At 48.0% G+C, this 21,314-nt stretch overlaps 1 protein-coding gene across 1 annotated transcript in view; it reads left to right on the forward strand.

Moving 5' to 3' along the window:
- tamalin (trafficking regulator and scaffold protein tamalin) overlaps positions 1-21,314 on the forward strand; it is a 50,301-nt gene that overhangs the window by 17,548 nt on the left and 11,439 nt on the right. The window contains exons 2-5 of the mRNA XM_078201058.1: positions 12,536-12,585; positions 12,944-12,998; positions 15,004-15,106; positions 20,878-20,971. Of these exons, the coding sequence (XP_078057184.1) occupies positions 12,536-12,585; positions 12,944-12,998; positions 15,004-15,106; positions 20,878-20,971 (302 nt within the window). The remainder of the gene's footprint in view (positions 1-12,535; positions 12,586-12,943; positions 12,999-15,003; positions 15,107-20,877; positions 20,972-21,314) is intronic.

Below are 21,314 nucleotides of genomic sequence, written 5' to 3' on the forward strand. Positions count from 1 at the left end.
TAGGTGGCTTGGCCATGCTAAATTGCCTCTTAGTGTCAGGGGGATTAGCTAGGGTAAATACATGGGGTTGTGGGGATGGGGCCTGGGTGGGATAGATGTTGGTGCAGATTCGATGGGCCGATTAGCCTCTTTCTGCAGTGTAGGGATTCGATGACGAGTATTGGATTTAATTCCGTTGAGCAAAGCTGGCTTACCCATGAGCCTCTCTGAGTCAGAAGAAGACATTGGTCTGACCATTCAACAATGGCTGGTGGGTGATTTATGCACCAAACTCTGCTTCACCCTAATCATCGGCAGGCAGCCAAAGGAACCATTCTCCCTCCTGTCTTGTGGCACCAGCAGAATGCTGCCAGTGCTGCAGTCATTCAAAGACTGGGGCATTGAGAAGACACGGTGTAATGTTTGATTCTAATTGTGTTCTGATGAAGTTCCTTTGTCTGCTTTCACGCAGAAGTTCGACAAAGATCGCGGAAAAAGGAAGTTCACCCAAACACATTTAGCAAATGTTCTCACCCTTGTTTTGAACTCTCAGTGTGCCTCGCCCTTTCCTAATCCCCTCCAGTCCAACAACCATCCACAATTTTTGCACTCCTCTAATTCTGACCTCTTGTGCATCTGTCTACACTTCCCGCTGCCTGGGAAAAGCAGCCAGCATAATCAAGGACCCCACGCACCCCGGACATTCTCTCTTCCACCTTCTTCCATCGGGAAAAAGATACAAAAGTCTGGGGTCACGTACCAACCGACTCAAGAACAGCTTCTTCCCTGCTGCCATCAGACTTTTGAATGAACCTATCTTATATTAAGCTGATCATTCTCTACACCCTATCTGTAACTGTAACATTACATTCTGCACCCTCTCCTTTCCTTCTCTCCTATGTGCTCTATGAACGGTATGTTTTGTCTGTGTAACGCAAGAAACAATACTTTTCACTGTATCCCAATACATGTGACAATAATAAATCAAATCAAATATTAAGTTGATCTTTCTCTACACCCTAGCTATGACTGTAACACTACATTCTGCACCCTCTCCTTTCCTTCTCCCCTATGTACTCTATGAATGGTATGCTTTGTCTGTATAGCGCACAAGAAACAATACTTTTCACTGTATCCCAATACATGTGACAATAATAAATAAAAAACAGTCTCCCGGTTTCCATCGCTCCACTATTAGCGACCGTGCCTTCAGTTGCCTGGGGGCCCCAAGCTTTGGAAATCCCTCCCTAAGCCTCTCCACTCTCTCTCTCTCTCTTTCTCTTCAGGCACTCCTTCAAATTCTATCTCTTTGACCAAGCTTTTGATCACCTGACCTAATGCCCCTTCTGCATCTCTGTATAATTCTTTGTTTGATTCGACTTTGTTAATTAGATTTATTATTGTCACATGTATTGGGATACAGTGAAAAGTATTGTTTCTTGCGCACTATACAGACAAAGCATACTGTTCACAGAGTACATCGGGGAGAAGGAAAGGAGAGGGTGCAGAATGTCGTGTTACAAATAGGGTGTCGAGAAAGATCGGCTTAATATAAGATAGGTCCATTCAAAAGTCTGATGGAAGAAGCTGTTCTTGAGTCGGTTGGTCCTATATATAAATACTTTGGCCCAGAGCCCCTCTTCCCTGGTGGGTTGTACCCCAGGCGGTTAGCCAGAATGTGCACGAGGGTGATGGATGGGGAGGGGGGGTCACTCCCCAACCTGGGCAAGGACTGCATCCGAGTTGCCCATGAAGTTGAAATTTCGACGGACACAGAAGTCACAGCCACAGAAAGTAGTTGAGGCCAAAACATTGTGTGATTTCAGGAAATTAGATATCGCTCTTGGGGCTAAAGGGATCGAGGGATATGGGGGGGAAGGGGGGATCAGGATATTGAATTCGATGATCAGCCATGATCATAATGAATGGCGGAGCAGGCTTGAAGGGCTGAATGGCCTCCTCCTGCTTCTAGTTTCTAAGTTCCGACTCTCTTAGCAGGATAGTAAGTTACAAGGATTAAAACCACTTGCTCTTGGGTAACTACACTACTGACGCCCCCCCCCCCCCCTACCCATCCCCATCACTCACCCTATCAGACTAACCCTTGCCCACTTTCCTTCTCCTGGATTTTGAGGTGGGCTTTAAACAAAGCTGGTTGACAGACTGTGCCGCAAGATAAAAGGGGACCGTGTGGCAAATGGGGCCATGGGGTGGCACAGTGGTTATCACTGCTGTCTCACAGCGCCAGGGACCCGGGTTCAATTCCCGGCTTGGGTCACTGTCTGTGTGGAGTTTGCACGTTCTCCCTGTGTCTGCGTGGGTTTCCTCCGAGTGCTCCGGTTTCCTCCCACAGTCCAAAGATGTGCAGGTTAGGTGGATTGGCCATGGTAAACTGCCCCTTCGTGCCCCAGGACATGCAGGTTAGGTGGATTGGCCATGCTAAATTGCCCCTTAGTGTCTAGGGGCTGCCTCACAGTGCCAGGGACCGAGTTCGATTCCCGGCTTGGGTCACTGTCTGTGCGGAGTCTGCACGTTCTCCCCGTGTCTGCGTGGGTTTCCTCCGGGTGCTCCAGTTTCCCCTTTCAGTCCGAAAGACGTGCTGGTTAGATGCATTGGCCGTGATAAATACTCCCTCAGTGTACCTGAACGGGAGTGTGGTGACTAGGGGATTTTCACAGTAACTTCATTACAATGTTAATGTAAGCCTATTTGTGACTAATAAATAAATTTAAACTGACGGTAATCGCCATTTCACGTTAGCCCCGTCCCGAGAAGTTGGCTTGTCAAGATTTGGAATTCCATTGCTGGGGACAGAAAGTTTAAAAAAAAAATTAAATCATTGGAAACTCCCCTCCCCCACCCCACCCAACCTCCGTTCGGGTGTGGCCGAACTCTGAAAAAAGGAACCAAGTAACAAGATAATGAATAAACTTCCCCATCAAGATTGACGCGAGTGTCAACAGATCCCAATCATAGAATCCCTACAGTGCAGAAGGAGGCCATTCAGCCCATCAAGTCTGCACCGACCACAATCCAACCCAGCCCCCATCCCCATAACCCCATCCATTTACCCTCGCTAGTCCCCTGACACTAAGGGGCAATTTAGCATGGCCAATCCACCTGACCTGCGCAACTTTGGGCTGTGGGAGGAAACCGGAGCACCCGGAGGAAACCCACGCAGACACGAGGAGACTGTGCAAACTCCACACAGACAGTGACCCAAGCCGGGAATCGAACCCAGGTCCCTGGCGCTGTGAGGCAGCAGTGCTAACCACTGTGCCACCGTGCCACCCCCAATCAACACATGGAAAATTGCCCCTCAGTGTCTGGGGGACTAGCAGGGTGGGGTTACAGGAATAGGGTTTAGCTGGGATTGTGCAGACTCGATGGACCAAATGGCCTCCTCCTGCACTGTAGGGACTCTGTTCAATCTGTGAAATTTCGAAACATCAAAGCAGTAGGCCAAATGTAAACAATTCTCTCAGCCTCGGGCCTGACTTGCGACTGAAGACTTTAATCAGAGCAGACTTGGCCATGTCGATAGACTTGCTTGTTGATATTCTTCCTAACTGTTCATCTTTGAGCCACATCGATGGCATGCCATAAGGCGAATAAACAACACTTACATTCCCTTGCCGTCTCCTTTTGAGTATGGCAATTTGTCGATGCAGCTTGCAGCTGCAACATGTTTCACATGCTGAGCACATAGCTTCAAGATCTGTGCTGAATTAAAGCAGCCATTTTTTTCTCTCTCTCTCTCTATGAAGACTGCCGATAGCCCTGCTGGGTACAGACGCACGCCAACCAGGCCCGTCTGCACTGAGTTAGCAATTCTCAATGGCAACTGCGGTAGGAAGGACTGCAATCAGTCAAACAGCTGTGGGCTTGACAAACTGCTTATCTAGCATTGGATATCATGGCATAGAATCCCTACAGCGCAGAAGCAGGCCATTCGGCCCATCATGTCTGCACCGACTCTTCGACAGAGCATCTTACCCAGGCTTTAACCTATGTATTTACTCCGCTAATCCCCCTAACCTACACATCTTTGGACACTAAGGGGCAATTTAGCATGGCCAATCCACCTAATCTACACATGTTTGGACACTAAGGGGCAATTTAGCATGGCCAATCCACCTAACCTGCACATCTTTGGACACCAAGGGGCAATTTAGCATGGCCAATCCACCTAATCTACACATGTTTGGACACTAAGGGACAATTTAGCATGGCCAATCCACCTAATCTACACATGTTTGGACACCAAGGGGCAATTTAGCATGGCCAATCCACCTAACCTGCACATCTTTGGACACCAAGGGGCAATTTAGCATGGCCAATCCCCCTAACCTACACATCTTTGGACGCTAAGGGGCAATTTAGCATGGCCAATCCACCTAATCTACGCATGTTTGGACACGAAGGGGCAATTTAGCATGGCCAATCCACCTAACCTGCACATCTTTGGACACCAAGGGGCAATTTAGCATGGCCAATCTCCCGAACCTACACATCTTTGGACACTAAGGGGCAATTTAGCATGGCCAATCCCCCTAATCGACACTAAGGGGCAATTTAGCATGGCCAATCCACCTAATCTACACATCTTTGGACACCAAGGGGCAATTTAGCATGGCCAACCCCCCTAACCTACACATCTTTGGACACTAAGGAGCAATTTAGCATGGCCAATCCACCTAATCTACGCATGTTTGGACACTAAGGGGCAATTTAGCATGGCCAATCCACCTAACCTGCACATCTTTGGACACTAAGGGGCAATTTAGCATGGGCAATTCCCCTAACCTGCACGTCTTTGGACACCAAAGGGTAATTTAGCATGGCCAATCCACCCTAACCTACACATCTTTAGACACTAAGGGGCAATTTAGCATGGCCAATCCACCTAACCTGCACATCTTTGGACTGTGGGAGGAAACTGGAGCACCCGGAGGAAACCCACGCAGACACAGGGAGAATGTGCAAACTCCGCACAGACAGTGACCCGAAGCTGGAATTGAACCTGGATCCCCGGCGCTGTGAGGCAGCAGTGCTAACCACTGTGCCACCATGTTGCCCCAATGTCCTGGATGAAGAAGAATGAGTCAATTAGACTCGCTGGGCACTGACTGAGTCACGCACCCTGCCCTTTCCGCTTAACACGATAGATACCAAGTCATAAGAAGGTGTCATGGCACGTTTCTGAGCACTGACTCTCTCGGCTCAGTGCCCTCCCTTACTGTTGTGCCAATGAAAAATGGCATTGCCCAAGTCCTGATCATTAAACGGCAAGCGTGAACCTTGACCTTTCTTTGCTTGTCAGATCTTGGAGGGGAAAGAGACACATATTTGGGTCAAAGCAGAAGTGCCAGGTGTCAAACACATGGAATTGGAAATGGCACTTGTTGGGCAGTAAGCATTGGCATGAGATCAAAGACATAATCATTATCAAATGAATTTGCATTGCATTTGCAGCCTCTGACTAATAAATCCAATAGGGAACTTTGCAGAAATGTCTTTCCTCCGAGTAGGCGGAATGTGGGATACATTACCACATGGAGCAGTTGAAGTGAATAATTTACTTGGCAAGATGCGAAATAAACCGGGAGGAACAGGAGGAGGAGAGTGAAGTAGGGATTGGAGGAGATTTATAGTGAGCACGAACGCACTGCTACAAGACCAGCGAGGCTGAATCGCCTGTGATTTGATTTGATTTATTATTGTCACATGTATTGGGATACAGTGAAAAGTATTGTTTCTTGCGTGCTATCCAGACAAAACATACCGTTCATAGAGTACATAGGGGAGAAGGAAAGGAGAGAGTGCAGAATGTAGTGTTACAGTCATAGCTAGGGTGTAGAGAAAGATCAACTTAATATAAGGTAGGTCCATTCAAAAGTCTGACAGCAGCAGGGAAGAAGCTGTTCTTGAGTCGGTTGGTACATGACCTCAGACTTTTGTATCCTTTTCCTGATGGAAGAAGGTGGAAGAGAGAATGTCCGGGGTGCGTGGGGTCCTTGATTATGCTGGCTGCTTTTCCGAGGCAGCGGGAAGTGTAGACAGAGTCAATGGATGGGAGGCTGGTTTGCGTGATGGACTGGGCAACGTTCACGACCCTTTGTAGTTCCTTGCGGTCTTGGACAGAGCAGGAGCCCCATACCAAGCTGAGATACAACCAGAAAGAATGCTTCCTATGGTGCATCTGTAAAAGTTGGTGAGAGTCGTAACTGACATGCCAAATTTCCTTAGCCTTCTGAGAAAGTAGAAGCGTTGGTGGGCTTTCTTAACTATAGCGCTGGCATGGGGGGTACCAGGACAGGTAGTCTTTTCACTATAAATGGATGCTGGCAGCATTATCCACTCTCCTCCCCCTGGAAGCACTGCCACGCGCTGGGTAAGATGCCATGTGCCAACTCTTACTGAGCTGGCCAACCTACCCCAATGTGGAAACTCTGATAACAACCGCTGGGGGACAGGGGGTGGGGTTTGAATATGGAGGCACTGATCCTGGCCTCGTCCTGATCACAGGGTCGGCCTAATTTTCCCTCCATCAAGCTCGGGCGAACGAGACCAATTCTGGACCCCTGCTGCACTGTCGAATCCAGCTGAAGGCCAGAGCCTGCGATTAAGTGAGCCACTTGGCAGGTTGGGAAATCCATTGCGGGCAGAGATTTGGCCCTGCCGTGGCGGAATTGAAACCTTGGCCTCCTCTGAAGGCCTCCCCCTGAAGTGACCAGAAAGTCTTGATCAGAAATAATTGCATTCCTTCAAGCAAATCGAATCCCCAGTCTGACAATCCAGTCAGGGATCAGTGCCAGAGTCGAGACGTGGCCAGGAAGCACGTTCAGCTGATGTAGGCCCGAAAGAATTTCCTGTGAAAAGATAAGGGCTGATTTGCTGGAGAGATTCAATTTGGGAGTCTTGAAGGACCAGTCACTGTCTGCCATGTATTAACCCCATAGGTTGCCAAGCCTCCAGAGCTGCCAAGGAATCTTCAGGAATTAAAAATTAATCTCCAGTATCTCCGGAGAAAAGTCCAAGGGGTGTCCAAAAGTGTTTCCCCGTTTCCTTTGAGTGACTTTCTTTTTACAAATTAATTGCATAAATATTGGAAACAAAACGGCAAGAGTCACTCAGTTGGGTAACAAAGGGGGAGGATTGTTCCTGTGCGCCAAATGGGGGTCATGACCTTCCCTGAATTGGCTATTTAATGGCCAGAGGACAGGCTCGCTATCCAAATAAGGACAGCGGGCTCTCAAAGCTGGAGGGCGTTCCAGGAAGCAGCAGCCTTTCAGATAAGAGAGGGAGGTTGCCCCTTGAGATGGAGATTTTGATTTCATTTATTATTGTCACATGTAGTGTTACAGTCATAGCTAGGTTGTAGAGAAAGATCAACTTAATATTTGATTTGATTTATTATTGACACATGTATTGGGATACAGTGAAAAGTATTGTTTCTTGCGTGTTATACAGACAAAGCATACTGTTCATAGAGTACATAGGGGAGAAGGAAAGGAGATGGTGTAGAATGTAGTGTTACAGTCCTAGCTAGGGTGTAGAGAAAGATCAGCTTAATGCAAGGTAGGTCCATTCAAAAGTCTGACAGCAGCAGGGAAGAAGCTGTTCTTGAGTCGGTGATGTGGAGATGCCGGCGTTGGACTGGGGTGGGCACAGTAAGAAGTCTCACAACACCAGATTAAAGTCCAACAGGTTTATTTGGTATCACGAGCTTTCGGAGCACTGCTCCTTGAGTCGGTTGGTACGTGACCTCAGACTTTTGTATCTTTTTCCCGACGGAAGAAGGTGGAAGAGAGAATGTCTGGGGTGCGTGGGGTCCTTGATTATGCTGGCTGCTTTGTTGAGGCAGCGGGAAGTGTAGACAGTGTCAATGGATGGGAGGCTGGTTTGCGTGATGGATTGGGCTACATTCGCGACCTTTTGTAGTTCCTTGCGGTCTTGGGCAGAGCAGGAGCCATAGCAAGCTGTGATACAACCAGAAAGGATGCTTTCTATGGTGCATCTGTAAAGGTTGGTGTGAATCGTAGTGGACATGCCAAATTTCCTTAGTCTTCTGAGAAAGCCGAGGCGTTGGTGGGCTTTCTTAACTGTAGTGTTGGCATGGGGGATGTCCTCTTTCCAACTGTATTGAAATAAAAACAGCCTGAGGAGCCCGGTCACCCTTGAGGAGGGAGCAGCAGGGGTGTAGGGAGGAAGGTCGACCTGCGCCTGCAGTTGAGGCCTGGCGGGCAGGCTAGGCCTCAAAGCCTGCCTGGAGCACTAGTTCTCCTCCTGCTTACTTGGGAGGCTGTCTCCAGGCAACTACACCTCACTCCGGGGTTGGGGGTTGGCTGGGAAATTCTTCATGGGTCTTTTAACAAAGCCAGTTTGCTGCCAGCCACATGCAGATGGGTAGTGCTGCCGCCAACCTCTTGGGTAAAAATGGTCCTGGAGGAGGGGTGGAGCTGGGTGTTTGGCACCAATTTTTCCCCCCTGCGTGTCTCCATATCGGCACCCATCGGGGCCTAGAAGTTCAACCACGGAGTCTGTGTTTTTTTTATATTCGTTGATGGGATGCGGGCGTCGCTGGCTGGGCCTGCATCCATTGCCCAACCTTGAGAAGGCTGTCCAGTTGATACAGGGAGGTGGGGATGGACAAATTGGGCTGCCAATCGCCGGAACATGAGCTTCCTGTGATGGCATCTTCAGTGATACGAAGGGGAGGGTAACCTCCTCTCGGAGAATTAACACTCAACCACTCAAAAAGAAGTACCTCCCTTCAAATAGGAAATATACAGTAAATGGCAGAACCCTTAAGAGTATTGATAGGCAGAGGGATCTGGGTGTACAGGTACACAGGTCACTGAAAGTGGCAACGCAGGTGGAGAAGGTAGTCAAGAAGGCATACGGCATGCTTGCCTTCATCGGCCAGGGTATTGAGTTTAAAAATTGGCAAGTCATGTTGCAGCTTTATAGAACCTTAGTTCGGCCGCACTTGGAATATAGTGTTCAATTCTGGTTGCCACACTACCAGAAGGATGTGAAGGCTTTGGAGAGGGTACAGAAAAGATTTACCAGGATGTTGCCTGGTATGGAGGGCATTAGCTATGAGGAGAGGTTGGAGAATCTTGGTTTGTTCTCACTGGAACAACGGAGGTTGAGGGGAGACCTGATAGAAGTCTACAAGATTATGAGAGGCATGGACAGAGTGGATAATCAGAAGCTTTTTCCCAGGGTGGAAGAGTCAATTACTAGGGGGCACAGGTTTAAGGTGCGAGGGGCAAGGTTTAAAGGAGATGTACGAGGCAGATTTTTTACACAGAGGGTGGTGGGTGCCTGGAACTCGTTGCCGGGGGAGGTAGTGGAAGCGGATACGGTAGTGAGTTTTAAGGGACGTCTTGACAAATCCATGAATAGAATGGGAATAGAGGGATATGGTCCCCGGAAGGGTAGGGGGTTTTAGTTCAGTTGGGCAGCATGATCGGTGCAGGCTTGGAGGGCCGAAGGGCCTGTTCCTGTGCTGTAATTTTCTTTGTTCTTTGTTCATAATCTATGAAAGAGTATGTGAGAAATGGGCGGCACGGTGGCACAACAGTTAGCACTGCTGCCTCACAGCGACAGGGACCCGGGTTCGATTCCCGGCTCGGGTCGCTGTCTGTGTGGAGTCTGCACGTTCTCCCCATGTCTGCGTGGGTTTCCTCCGGGTGCTCCAGTTTCCTCCCACAGTCTGAAAGACGTGCTGGTTCGGGTGCATTAACCCGAACAGTCGTCAAAGTGCGGCGACTTGGGGAATTTCATAGTAACTTCATTGCAGTGTTAATGTAAGCCTTACTTGTGACTAATAAATAAACTTTAAAAATGGTACAATCGGCCCACAGCAACATTTAGTAGCTGAATCAAAATAACTCCCTGAGACACTCTGTAAAGTCAACAAGTAACACTTTATTTTTCTAACAGTGAGCAGGTTAACTAAACTATTAACAAACCTGTCAATCAGGTTTGTAGTCTTCCGGAATCTTCTTTCTCCTTTGCTGATTTCTCCTGTGTTCCGTTGGTCTGTTCTTCTGAGATGAGATGAGGTTTTCTTTTAAGACATCCAATGTAGCTATTACACTGACTGAGAGCAGTTTCTGTCTCTCTCGCTGTGAGCTCTGGCAGTTATTGAGCAGGTGGCAATGGCTGTCTTTCTGGCCACTTGGAGCGGTGGCCTTTATACCCCTGATGACGCACCAAAATTCGCACAACAGGACTGGTTTACAGGTTATCCAAACATAAAATTCAAATCTGATAGGCTGCGGCTATTCAGATGCCGAGTTCAAATTGGTTCAACTTCAAAAACATGTTCTGATTCAAATGCCTAAAGCCTGTTACCAAAGCAGCCCCGTTGTTTTTGCCACTGATGCATTGTTTCAGACTGGGTTTTTGCAACTGCATCAGACCATGCAATGCTGTCTGCTCTTAGCATTTTTACAAATGTTTTATAATTTTCACAAACGCTAACTTCACAACATCTGGTCTATGCCCACTGCAGCTGGCAAAGCCTATGGTGTGATCAAAGGGATCATCCCAGCTTCGGGTAGCATTTGAGTGTAAGAGTTAAGAAGATCTTGGGTTTAAATCCCCTCCCTCATCTAAGTCCAGCAGTATTCTCTGGTTAATAAATGACCAGTGCGGGTTAATAAGTGGGTGAAACCAATACAAAATGAGGGGACGGTATCAACATTTGATCAAAAATGTTAAAGACAGAAATGGACGGGATTTTCCAGCCGCACTCGCCCCAAGGCCGGAAATTCCCGCCCGAAGTCAGCAGACCTTTGTATGGTCTGCATCCCTAGGCTAGTCCCATTTGCCTGCGTTTGGCCCATATCCCTTTCCAATCCATGTACCCGTTCAAATGTCTTTTAAATGTTGTCATTGTACCCGCCTCTACCTCTTCGCAACCCTGGGTTCAGCTCTGACGAAGGGTCATCCCGCCTTGAAACGTTGGTTCTATTCTCTCCCCACAGATGCTGTCAGACCTGCTGAGATTTTCCAGCATTTTCTGTAGGTTAGATGGATTGGCCGTACTAAAATTGCCCCTTAGTGTCGGGGGGATTTGCGGGGCAAGTATGTGGGATTACAGGGATAGGGCCTGGGTGGGATTGCTGTCAGTGCAGACTCGATGGGCTGAATGGCCTCCTTCTGCACTGTAGGGATTCTGAGTGTGTGAACTACTGATGGACGTATTAGTTGCACTAGTACTGTGTACAATTCTGATCGCCCTGCTATAGGAAGGATGTTGTTAAACTGGAAAGGGCGCAAAAAACAGATTTACAAGGATGTTACCGGGACTGGAAGGTTTGAATTATAAGGAGAGGCTGGGACTTTGTTCCCTGGAGCGTGGGAGGATGAGGGGTGACCTTATAGAGGTTTATAAAATCATGAGGGGCATCGATAAGATGAATAAACCAAGGTCTTTTCCCCAAGGGTAGGGGAGTCCAAAACCAGAGGGCAGAGGTCGAAGGTGAGAGGGGAAAGGGGACCCGAGGGGCAACTTTTTCACACAGAGTGTGGTGTGTATGGAATGAGCTGCCAGAGGGGGTGGTAGAGGCGGGTACAATGACAACATTTAAAGGACATTTGGACAGGTACATGGATGGGAAAGGGATATGGGCCAAACACAGGCAAATGGGACTAGTTCAGTTTAGGAAACCTGGTCGGCATGGACGAGTTGGGCCGAAGGGCCTGTTTCCGTGCTGTATATCTCTATCCTAAAGCATAATCTCGGGGGCTGAAGTTGATCACAAGCCTACTCTTGACACCCCTAGATGGAGCCACCATTTCATTCGCCACACGCTATTGATTTATTCTTGTCACATGCATTGGGAGACAGTGTATTGTTTCTTGCACGCTGTACAGACAAAGCATACCGTTCATAGAGAAGGAAAGGAGAGGGTGCAGAATGTAGTGTTACAGTCATAGCTAGAGTGTAGAGAAAGACCAACTTAATGTGAGGTAGGTCTATTCAAAGGTCTGATGGCAGCAGAGAAGAAGCTGTTCTTGAGTCGGTTGGTACGTGACCTCAGACTTTTGTATCGTTTTCCCAATGGAAGAAGGTGGAAGAGAGAATATCCGGTGCGTGGGGTCCTTAATTATGGTGGCTGCTTTTCAGAGGCAGCGGGAACTGTAGACAGAGTCAATGGATGGGAGGCTGGTTTGAGTGATGGATTGGGCTTCATCACCTTTTGTAGTTCCTTGCGGCCTTGGGCAGAGCAGGAGCCATACCAAGCTGTGATACAACCAGAAAGAATGCTTTCTATGGTGCATCTGTAAAAGTTGGTGAGAGTCGTAGCGGACATGCCAAACTTCCTTTGTCTTCTGAGAAAGTAGAGGCGTTGGTGGGCTTTCTTAACTATAGTGTCAGCATGGGGGGACCAGGACAGGTTGTTGGTGATCTGGACGCCTAGAAACATGAAGCTCTCGATCACTAGGTCAATCTTGGCAGTTCTCCGTCGATAATCGCTCGGGAATGCTAATCCCACTTTGATGTTGGAATCTAATTGCCTGTTCTTTCTCACAGAGGTCGTTAATGAAATGGAAGACACTGACAGACTGTCCGGAGCACGAAAGGTAGGAATCGCGTGTCTGTGCATGTCCACGGGCTTTGGGGGTGGAATTGTTAACCTCAGTAAGTTTTGTTTGCTTCTGATCACTATCCAGTGGCGTCAGATGTCTGGCTGAGGAGAGGATCAAGGGTGGATTGCAATAGGTTATTGAAAAGCCTGTTGCTATTCCCTACAGGGCCTCATGAAGTATGCAAGTCAGGCTTGGGCCTAACAGGAAGTGGTGCTTGACACCACCTTACCTGCGCATAAGTCAATGCCCTTGACGTAGGAAGGGTGGAAGCACTTGGAGAGGGGGAAAATATAGCGTAATAAATGCACAATTGCTATTATTTTGAGTTAATCTCTACTGCTTTCCCTTTTAGGAGAATTATTACCTTGGAAAAGCAAGATGGTGAAGCCTTTGGATTTGAAATTCAGGTAGGATTGCATTCACTTCCCCGTGCTCTGCCAAGGACACCCCAAAGTGTTTGGTGCGTCCACTGAGGGGATGGATTTGCACTCCGCGGTTCCTGAGGCACAGGTTGTGTTTTCCCACCTCCATGTCGAGCCAATGCCTGTTGCCATTGTGGGAGAGAGTGGCGTTCTCGCCACCTCTCGTGGGGCCATTCTACCCCTCGCTGCCTGCCTCTAGAACCGGATAAGTGAATCCAGAGCCCGCTCGCATCAATTTTTGCTTTGAAGAGAGAGTCATACAGCGTAGAAAAGGCCCTTCGGCCCATTGAGTCTGTACTGACGATAACTACCCACGAAAGGCACGCTAATCCCATTTTCCTGCGCTTGTCCTGTATCCTTGAACGTTAAGGTATTTCAAGTGTTCATCCAAATATATTCTTTATCCTGCACATCCTGTGGGAATCAGAATATTGAATTTGATGATCAGCCATGATCATAATGAATGACGAAGCAGGTCTCCTCCTACTTCTAGTTTCTATGAAGTTCCCCTTCTGCTTTTTATTCCATAAGACCATAAGATATAGAAATTGACTGGCACGGTGGCACAATGGTTAGCGCTGCTGCCTCTCAGCGCCAGGGACCCGGGTTCAATTCCAGCTTGGGTCACTGTCTGTACGGAGTCTGGAAATTCTCCCCCTGTCTGCGTGGGTTTCCTCCCACAGTCCAAAGATGTGTAGGTTAGGTGGATTGGCCATGCTAAATTGCCCCTTAGTGTCCAAAGATGTGTAGGTTAGGTGGATTGGCCGTGTTAAATTGCCCCTTAGTGTCCAAAGATGTGTAGGTTAAGATGATTGGCCATGCTAAATTGTCCCTTAGTGTCCAAAGATGTGTAGTTTAGGGCGATTGCCCATACTAAATTGCCTCTTAATGTCCAAAGATGTGCAGGTTAGATGAATTGGCCATGCTAAATTGTCCCTTCGTGTCCAAAGATGTGTAGGTTAGGTGGATTGGCCATGCTAAATTGTCCCTTAGTGTCCAAAGATGTGTAGGTTGGGTGGATTGGCCATGCTAAATTGCCCCTTAGTGTCCAAAGATGTGTAGGTTAGGGCGATTGCCCATACTAAATTGCCTCTTAATGTCCAAAGATGTGCAGGTTAGATGGATTGGCCATGCTAAATTGTCCCTTAGTGTCCAAAGATGTGTAGGTTGGGTGGATTGGCCATGCTAAATTGCCCCTTAGTGTCCAAAGATGTGTAGGTTAGGGCGATTGCCCATACTAAATTGCCTCTTAATGTCCAAAGATGTGTAGGTTAGATGGATTGGCCATGCTAAATTGTCCTTTAGTGTCCAAAGATGTGTAGTTTAGGGCGATTGCCCATACTAAATTGCCTCTTAATGTCCAAAGATGTGCAGGTTAGATGAATTGGCCATGCTAAATTGTCCCTTCGTGTCCAAAGATTTGTAGGTTAGGTGGATTGGCCATGCTAAATTGCCCCTTAGTGTCCAAAGATGTGTCGGTTGGGTGGATTGGCCATGCTAAATTGCCCCTTAGTGTCCAAAGATGTGTAGGTTAGGGCGATTGCCCATACTAAATTGCCTCTTAATGTCCAAAGATGTGCAGGTTAGATGGATTGGCCATGCTAAATTCTCGCTCAGTGTACCCCAAGAGGAATGTAGCGACTAGGGGATTTTCACAGTAACTTCATTGCAGTGTTAATGTAAGTCTACTTGTGACACTGATAAAATAAAAAAGAGGAGGCCCTTCGAGCTTGCTCCGCCATTTAATAAGATCCTGGCCAACCTCGTACTCACCAAGTCCACTATCCTGCATCTCCATAACCCTCAATCCCCCCGACTGATTAAAAGCCTATCCATCTCAGCCTCTGACATGTTCAACTTCCTGGGGTAAAGAATTCCAAAGATTCACCAAGGCATTCTTCCTCAAATTTGTCTTCAGTGAGCACTTCCTCGTCCTGCGACGATTCTGAGGCGGGTCCTTTCATTGCTGTTTTTCTGCCCTTGCTTGTAGACGTATGGCCTGCATCATCGAGATGAGAACTCAATGGAAATGTGCACGTTTGTATGTCGGGTCCGGGAGAACACGCCAGCTGAGCTGGGAGGATTGAGACAAGGTAACTAAAGGACACTCGTGAATCTGTCTCACTGTATCTGCATAACGAGCATTTGTAACCCCTCTTTGCATCACTACTATTTTCCACTACCTTTTCCTCTCTCTGTGGCAAAGATAGTGTCTTCAGAGGGATTCTTGGGTTAACTGTGCATCTTCCTTTCTGTAATAAGGAGTTGAAAGGCTTACCCCCGAGATTGGGAACAACCACAGAATGCCATCGAGGCCAAAACGGGTGATTTGAAGGAAGAAGAAATTAGAGATAGGTCTTGGGGCTAAAGGGAGATGGGGGGGAAGGGGGAATCGGGATATTGAATTCGATGATCAGCCATGATCATAATGAATGTCGGAGCAGGCTCGAAGGGCCAAATGGCCTCCTCCTGCTTTTAGTTTCTATGTCCCTTGGTGTCCAAAGATGTTATTGAAACCTGCAGGATACTGCGAGGCCTGGATAGAGTGGATGTGGAGAGGATGTTTCCACTAGTCGGAAAAACTAGAACCAGGGGGAACAACCTGAGGCTAAAGGGACAATCCTTTAAAACAGAGATGAGGAGGAATTTCTTCAGCCAGAGAGTGGTGAATCTGTGGAACTCTTTGCCGCAGAAGGCTGTGGAGGCCGGGTCATTGAGTGTCTTTAAGACAGAGATAGATAGGTTCTTGATTAATAAGGGGATCGGGGGTAATGGGGATGAGAAAAATATCAGCCATGATTGAATGGCGGAGCAGACTCGATGGGCCGAGTGGCCTAATTCTGCTCCTATGTCTTATGGTCAGGTTAGGTGGATACTGGATAAGCTAAATTGCCTCTTAGTATCCAAAGATGTGCAGGTTAGGTGGATTGGCCATGCTAAATTGCCTCTTAGTATCCAAAGATGTGTAGGTTAGGTGGATTGGCCATGCTAAGTTGTCCCTTAGTGTTCAAAGATGTGTAGGTTAGGTGGATTGGCCGTGCTAAATTGTCCCTTAGTGTCCAAAGATGTACGGGTTAGGTGGATTGGCCATGCTAAATTGCCCCTTAGTGTCCAAAGATGTGTAGGTTAGGTGGATTGGCCATGCTAAATTGCCCCTTAGTGTCCAAAGATGTGTAGGTTAGGTGGATTGGCCGTGCTAAATTGCCCCTTGGGGTCCAAAGATGTTTTTTCAGAGAGTCAGTGCAGACTCGATGGGCCGAATGACCTTTCTGCACTGCAGGGATTCTATGAACTGATTATGTGCAACATGTTTAAAAAGAAATGATCAGCTCTCCCTGTGCATGCACTGAAATTGCACCTCATGTCTCACACATAGCTCCCAGCGAATGAATTATTTTTTCTGGTGGCGTAGTGGCAACATCACTGTGTTAGTAACCCAGAGGCTCAGGCTGATGCTCTAGGCGACAGTGGGTTCAAATCCCACCACGGCAGCTGGGGGAATTGAAATTCAGTCGGGAATGTAAAGCTGGTCTCGGTAACGGTGACCGTAAAACTATCATCGATTGTCGTAAATACCCATCTGGTTCACTACCGTCCTTTAGGGAAGGAAATCTATCCACAACGCCCACAGCAAGGTCACAGTAAACATCATCTATTGTTCTTGCTGGGCTTAGGAACAGTGCTGTAAACGAGTGACCCAGTTTATATTTAAACCGAACTGGCTCATTTTTGACAGAATCAGAATTTCTGTGGGGCAGTTTTAGTCGAACCCACCAACAGGAAACTGTCGAGTTTGGGTGCAGTGCTGGTTTTACACCTCGACTGGTTTTACCCTCCATTGGCGCAGAAAGCCATACTCCACCCAGTCTCATGGGGCCTGACTTGGCAAGTTAGGGCAACTTGCCAATGACTCCCACTCCCTGTGAAAGAACTAAAAAAAAAAGTTCCTCCAAAAGTTATTAAAGTCAATGCTGCCACGCTTCAAGGAGGGTATCCTGCTGTCTTTTGACGCATTGGCATTGCTCTCTTCAGAATGTTGGCCATTTGAGAGTTGGCAAAACAGTGGAAATGGTCGAGAGCTTCAAGTTTCATAGAATCCCTACAGCGCAGGAGGAGGCCATTCGGCCCATCGAGTCTACATCGACCACAATCCGATGCGTGCCATAAGCCCATGCATTTACCCTAGCTAGTCCCCCTGATACGAAGGGGCAATTTAGCATGGGCAATCCACCTAACCCGCACATCTTTGGAAACTAAGGGGCAATTTAGTATGGCCAATCCACCAACCTATGCATGTTTTAAGTTTTTAGGTGTCCAGATCATCAACAACCTGTCCTGGTCCCCCCACGCTGACACTATAGTTAAGAAAGCCCCACCAACACCTCTACTTTCTCAGGAGACTAAGGAAATTTGGCATGTCAGCTACGACTCTCTCCAACTTTCACAGATGCACAATGGAAAGTATTCTTTCTGGCTGTATCACAGCTGGGTATGGCTCCTGCTCTGCCCAAGACCGCAAGAAACTACAAAGTGTTGTGAATGTAGCCCAATCCATCACACAAACCAGCCTCCCATCCATTGACTCTGTCTACACTTCCTGCTGCCTCGGGAAAAGCGACCAGCATCCGGACACTGGGTGGGATTTTATGGCCTCGCTCGTCCCGAGGTCAACGGACCTTTCCGTGGTCTGCCCCTCGCCCGCTCCGATTCCCATGTTGGATGGGGCGGGAGAATTCTGGCCACTGTGTCCAGTCCATCAAAGTTCCTGAAGTGACACCATCAAAAGAAGACGCACACGTCGTCTTTGTTGTGGGATCAGGCCATGCCCGCGTCTTGCCAGCCCTGCTTTGCCCGGAATGCAGCAGGACAATATTTTAAATTTAGTGAGTTGGTTTGAAGGCAGCAGATGTGACGCCGGTGCATGTCTGGAGTGGGCAGCCATTCCGACCCGCGGAACCGCCTGTTTTGCTAACTCACCGGGTGTTTTGGTTTGCCCTACCGTTACTTCCAAGGTTCCTGGGCTTCAGTCTTGGACAGTTCCTGTATGTTCCCAGGTGTCTGCTTCCCTTGTCCTTCTGGGTGGTAGCGGGCGCGGGTTAGGAAGGTGCTGTGGCAGGCATCTTTGTGGGATCTTGCTGTGCAGGATGTGGCTGCCGTGATTCCGACATGGCAACCGTGATTGCACTTTGAAAAAAAAAACAGTTTCATTGGATGTAAAGGGTGGTACAGTGGTTAGCACTGCTGCTTCACAGCGCCAGGGACCCGGGTTAAATTCCAATCTCGGGTGTAGGTTAGGTGGATTGACCATGGTAAATTGCCCCTTAGTGTCCAAAGATGTGTAGGTTAGCTGGATTGACCATGCTAAATTGTCCCTTAGTGTCCAAAGATGTGCAGGTTAGGTGGATTGGCCATGCTAAATTGTCCCTTAGTGTCCAAAGATGTGTAGGTTAGGTGGATTGACCATGCTAAATTGTCCCTTAGTGTCCAAAGATGTGTAGGTTAGGTGGATTGACCATGCTAAATTGTCCCTTAGTGTCCAAAGATGTGCAGGTTAGGTGGATTGACCATGCTAAATTGTCCCTTAGTGTCCAAAGATGTGTAGGTTAGGTGGATTGACCATGCTAAATTGCCCCTTAGTGTCCAAAGACCATAAGACATAGGAGCAGAATTAGGCCACTCGGCCCATCGAGTCTGCTCCGCCATTCAATCGTGGCTGATATTTTTCTCATCCCCATTCTCCTGCCTTTTCCCCAAAATCCCTGAGCCCCTTATTAATTTTAAAGACACTCAATGACCCGGCCTCCTCTGCGGCAAAGAGTTCCACAGATTCACCACTCTCTGGCTGAAGAAATGCCTCCTCATCTCTGTTTTAAAGGATCGTCCCTTTAGCCTGAGGTTGTGCCCTCTGGTTCTAGTTTTTCCTACTAGTGGAAACATCCTCTCCACATCCACTCTATCCAGGCCTCGCAAGTGTGCGGGTTAGGTGGATTAGCCATGCAAAATTGTCCCCTATTGTCCAAAGATGTGCAGGTTAGGGGGATTGGCCATGCTAAATTGCCCCTTAGTGTCCAAAGATGTGTAGGTTAGGGGGATTGGCCATGCAAAATTGTCCCCTAGTGTCCAAAGATGTGCAGGTTAGGGGGATTGGCCATGCTAAATTGCCCCCTAGTGTCCAAGGATGTGCAGGTTAGGGGGATTGGCCATGCTAAATTGCCCCTTAGTGTCCAAAGATGTGTAGGTTCGGGGGATTGGCCATGCTAAATTGTCCCTCAGTGTCAAGGGGGATTAGCAGGGTAAATACGTGGGGTTATGGGGTTAGGGTCTGGATGGGATTGTGGTCGGTGCAGACTCGATGGGCTGAATGGCCTCCTTCCGCACTGTAGGAATTCTATGATTTTATGATAGCAACAGAGGTTGTCCAGATATCCCCATGAGAGTGCGATAGAAATGCAACGTCCTCCTTCTACATCTGGCAAACAGATGTGTTGCTTTGTGCAGAGGGGATGATTGGATAGTAATTCTCTCCTGCCCAGCATTGTTCGAGGGAGAGTGGGGGCAGGCTGGTTATTGTGTCTGTGCTGCCTTCCACACTGAGAGCACAGTCAGACAGAGGGCCATATCTATTTCTTAGTGTCACAAGTAGGCTTACATTAACACTGCAATGAAGTTACTGTGAAAATCACCCAGTCACCACACTCCTGTTCGGGTACACTGAGTGAGAATTTAGCATGGCCTATGCACCCTAACCAGCACGTCTTTTGGACTGTGGGAGGAAACTGGAGCACTCGGAGGAAACCCATGCAGACTCCGCACAGACAGTGACTCAAGCCGGGACTCGAACCCGGGTTTGATTTGATTTATTATTGTCACATGTATTGGGATACAGTGAAAAGTATTGTTTCTTGCGCACTATACAGACAAAGCATACCGTTCATAGAGAAGGACAGGAGAGGGTGCAGAATATAGTGTTACAGTCATAGCTAGGGTGTAGAGAAAGATCAGCTTAATATTAGATTTGATTTATTATTGTCACATGTATTGGGATACAGTGAAAAGTATTGTTTCTTGTGCGCTATACAGACAAAGCATACCGTTCATAGAGAAGGAAAGGAGAAAGTGCAGAATGTAGTGTTACAGTCATAGCTAGGGTGTAGAGAAAGATCAACTTAGTGCGAGGTAGGTCCATTCAAAAGTCTGATGGCAGCAGAGAAGAAGCTGTTCTTGAGTCGGTCGGTAGGTGACCTCAGACTTTTGTATCTTTTTCCCGATGGAAGAAGGTGGAAGAGAGAATGTCCGGGGTGTGTGGGGTCCTTAATTATGCTGGCTGCTTTTCCCGAGGCAGCGGGAAGTGTAGACAGAGTCAATGGATGGGAGGCTGGTTTGCGTGATGGATTGGGCTACGTTCATGACCTTTTGTAGTTCCTTGCGGTCTTGGGCAGAGCAGGAACCCATACCAAGCTGTGATACAACCAGAAAGAATGCTTTCTATGGTGCATCTGTAAAGGTTGGTGAGAGTCGTAGCTGACATGCCAAATTTCTTCAGTCTTCCCAGGGCCCCTGGCACTGTGAGGCAGCAGTGCTAACCACTGTGCCACCGTTCTTCCGGCTCTGTATGGGTTGGCAATTCAACTGTCCAACTAAGCCTAATATGCTGTCACTTTTAGGCTCTCCAACCCCAAACCCGCCGCACTTCAAGCGACTTCCTTTTGCTATGTTTTCCATTTTGAGTGCAGGTTTCCTGTCTTGGTAGAAAGCGCCTTGGCCTGTCCTGTGGGCAACCAGAGGGCGGGAGTGTTCTGAGTGGGAGGCCGTTGCCCGCGGCGGTTTCCTGGAGACTCAATCAGGGCTGTGCTTTCTTTGTCAGGTGACACGATCACCAGCATCAATGGGACACCCGTCGATGGATTCCGGCACCGGGATATTGTGGATCTCATCAAGTCATCGGGAAATTGCCTGAGGTATTCCAACAAAAGGCACAATGTGTGGGTTTCCTCTGTTGTTTTCTGAGGGCTGATTCTCCAGTCTAATAATATCTGCAATTATTTTCTGGTGAGCTCGAACAATAGGAAGTTAGAGGCAACCACAGGATGGGAGCAAGGCCAGTAACTCAAGGCCACAAAATGGCGTCTCAAGGTGGCCTGTTGCTCCAATTGGTACTTATTCATACAGTGTTTAGTCATCAGTGTTAAAATGTCATTTTAAAAATAAAAGAATCTCCTCCTCGTCTTTTGTTGAAGATACCCATTGTTGCCGAGGTAGGTTTCCATGGCAACCCTTTCAAAATCACCTGTGGGCCTAAAC

The sequence above is a fragment of the Mustelus asterias genome, chromosome X (assembly GCF_964213995.1).
Source record: "Mustelus asterias chromosome X, sMusAst1.hap1.1, whole genome shotgun sequence".
Lineage (NCBI taxonomy): Eukaryota > Metazoa > Chordata > Chondrichthyes > Carcharhiniformes > Triakidae > Mustelus > Mustelus asterias.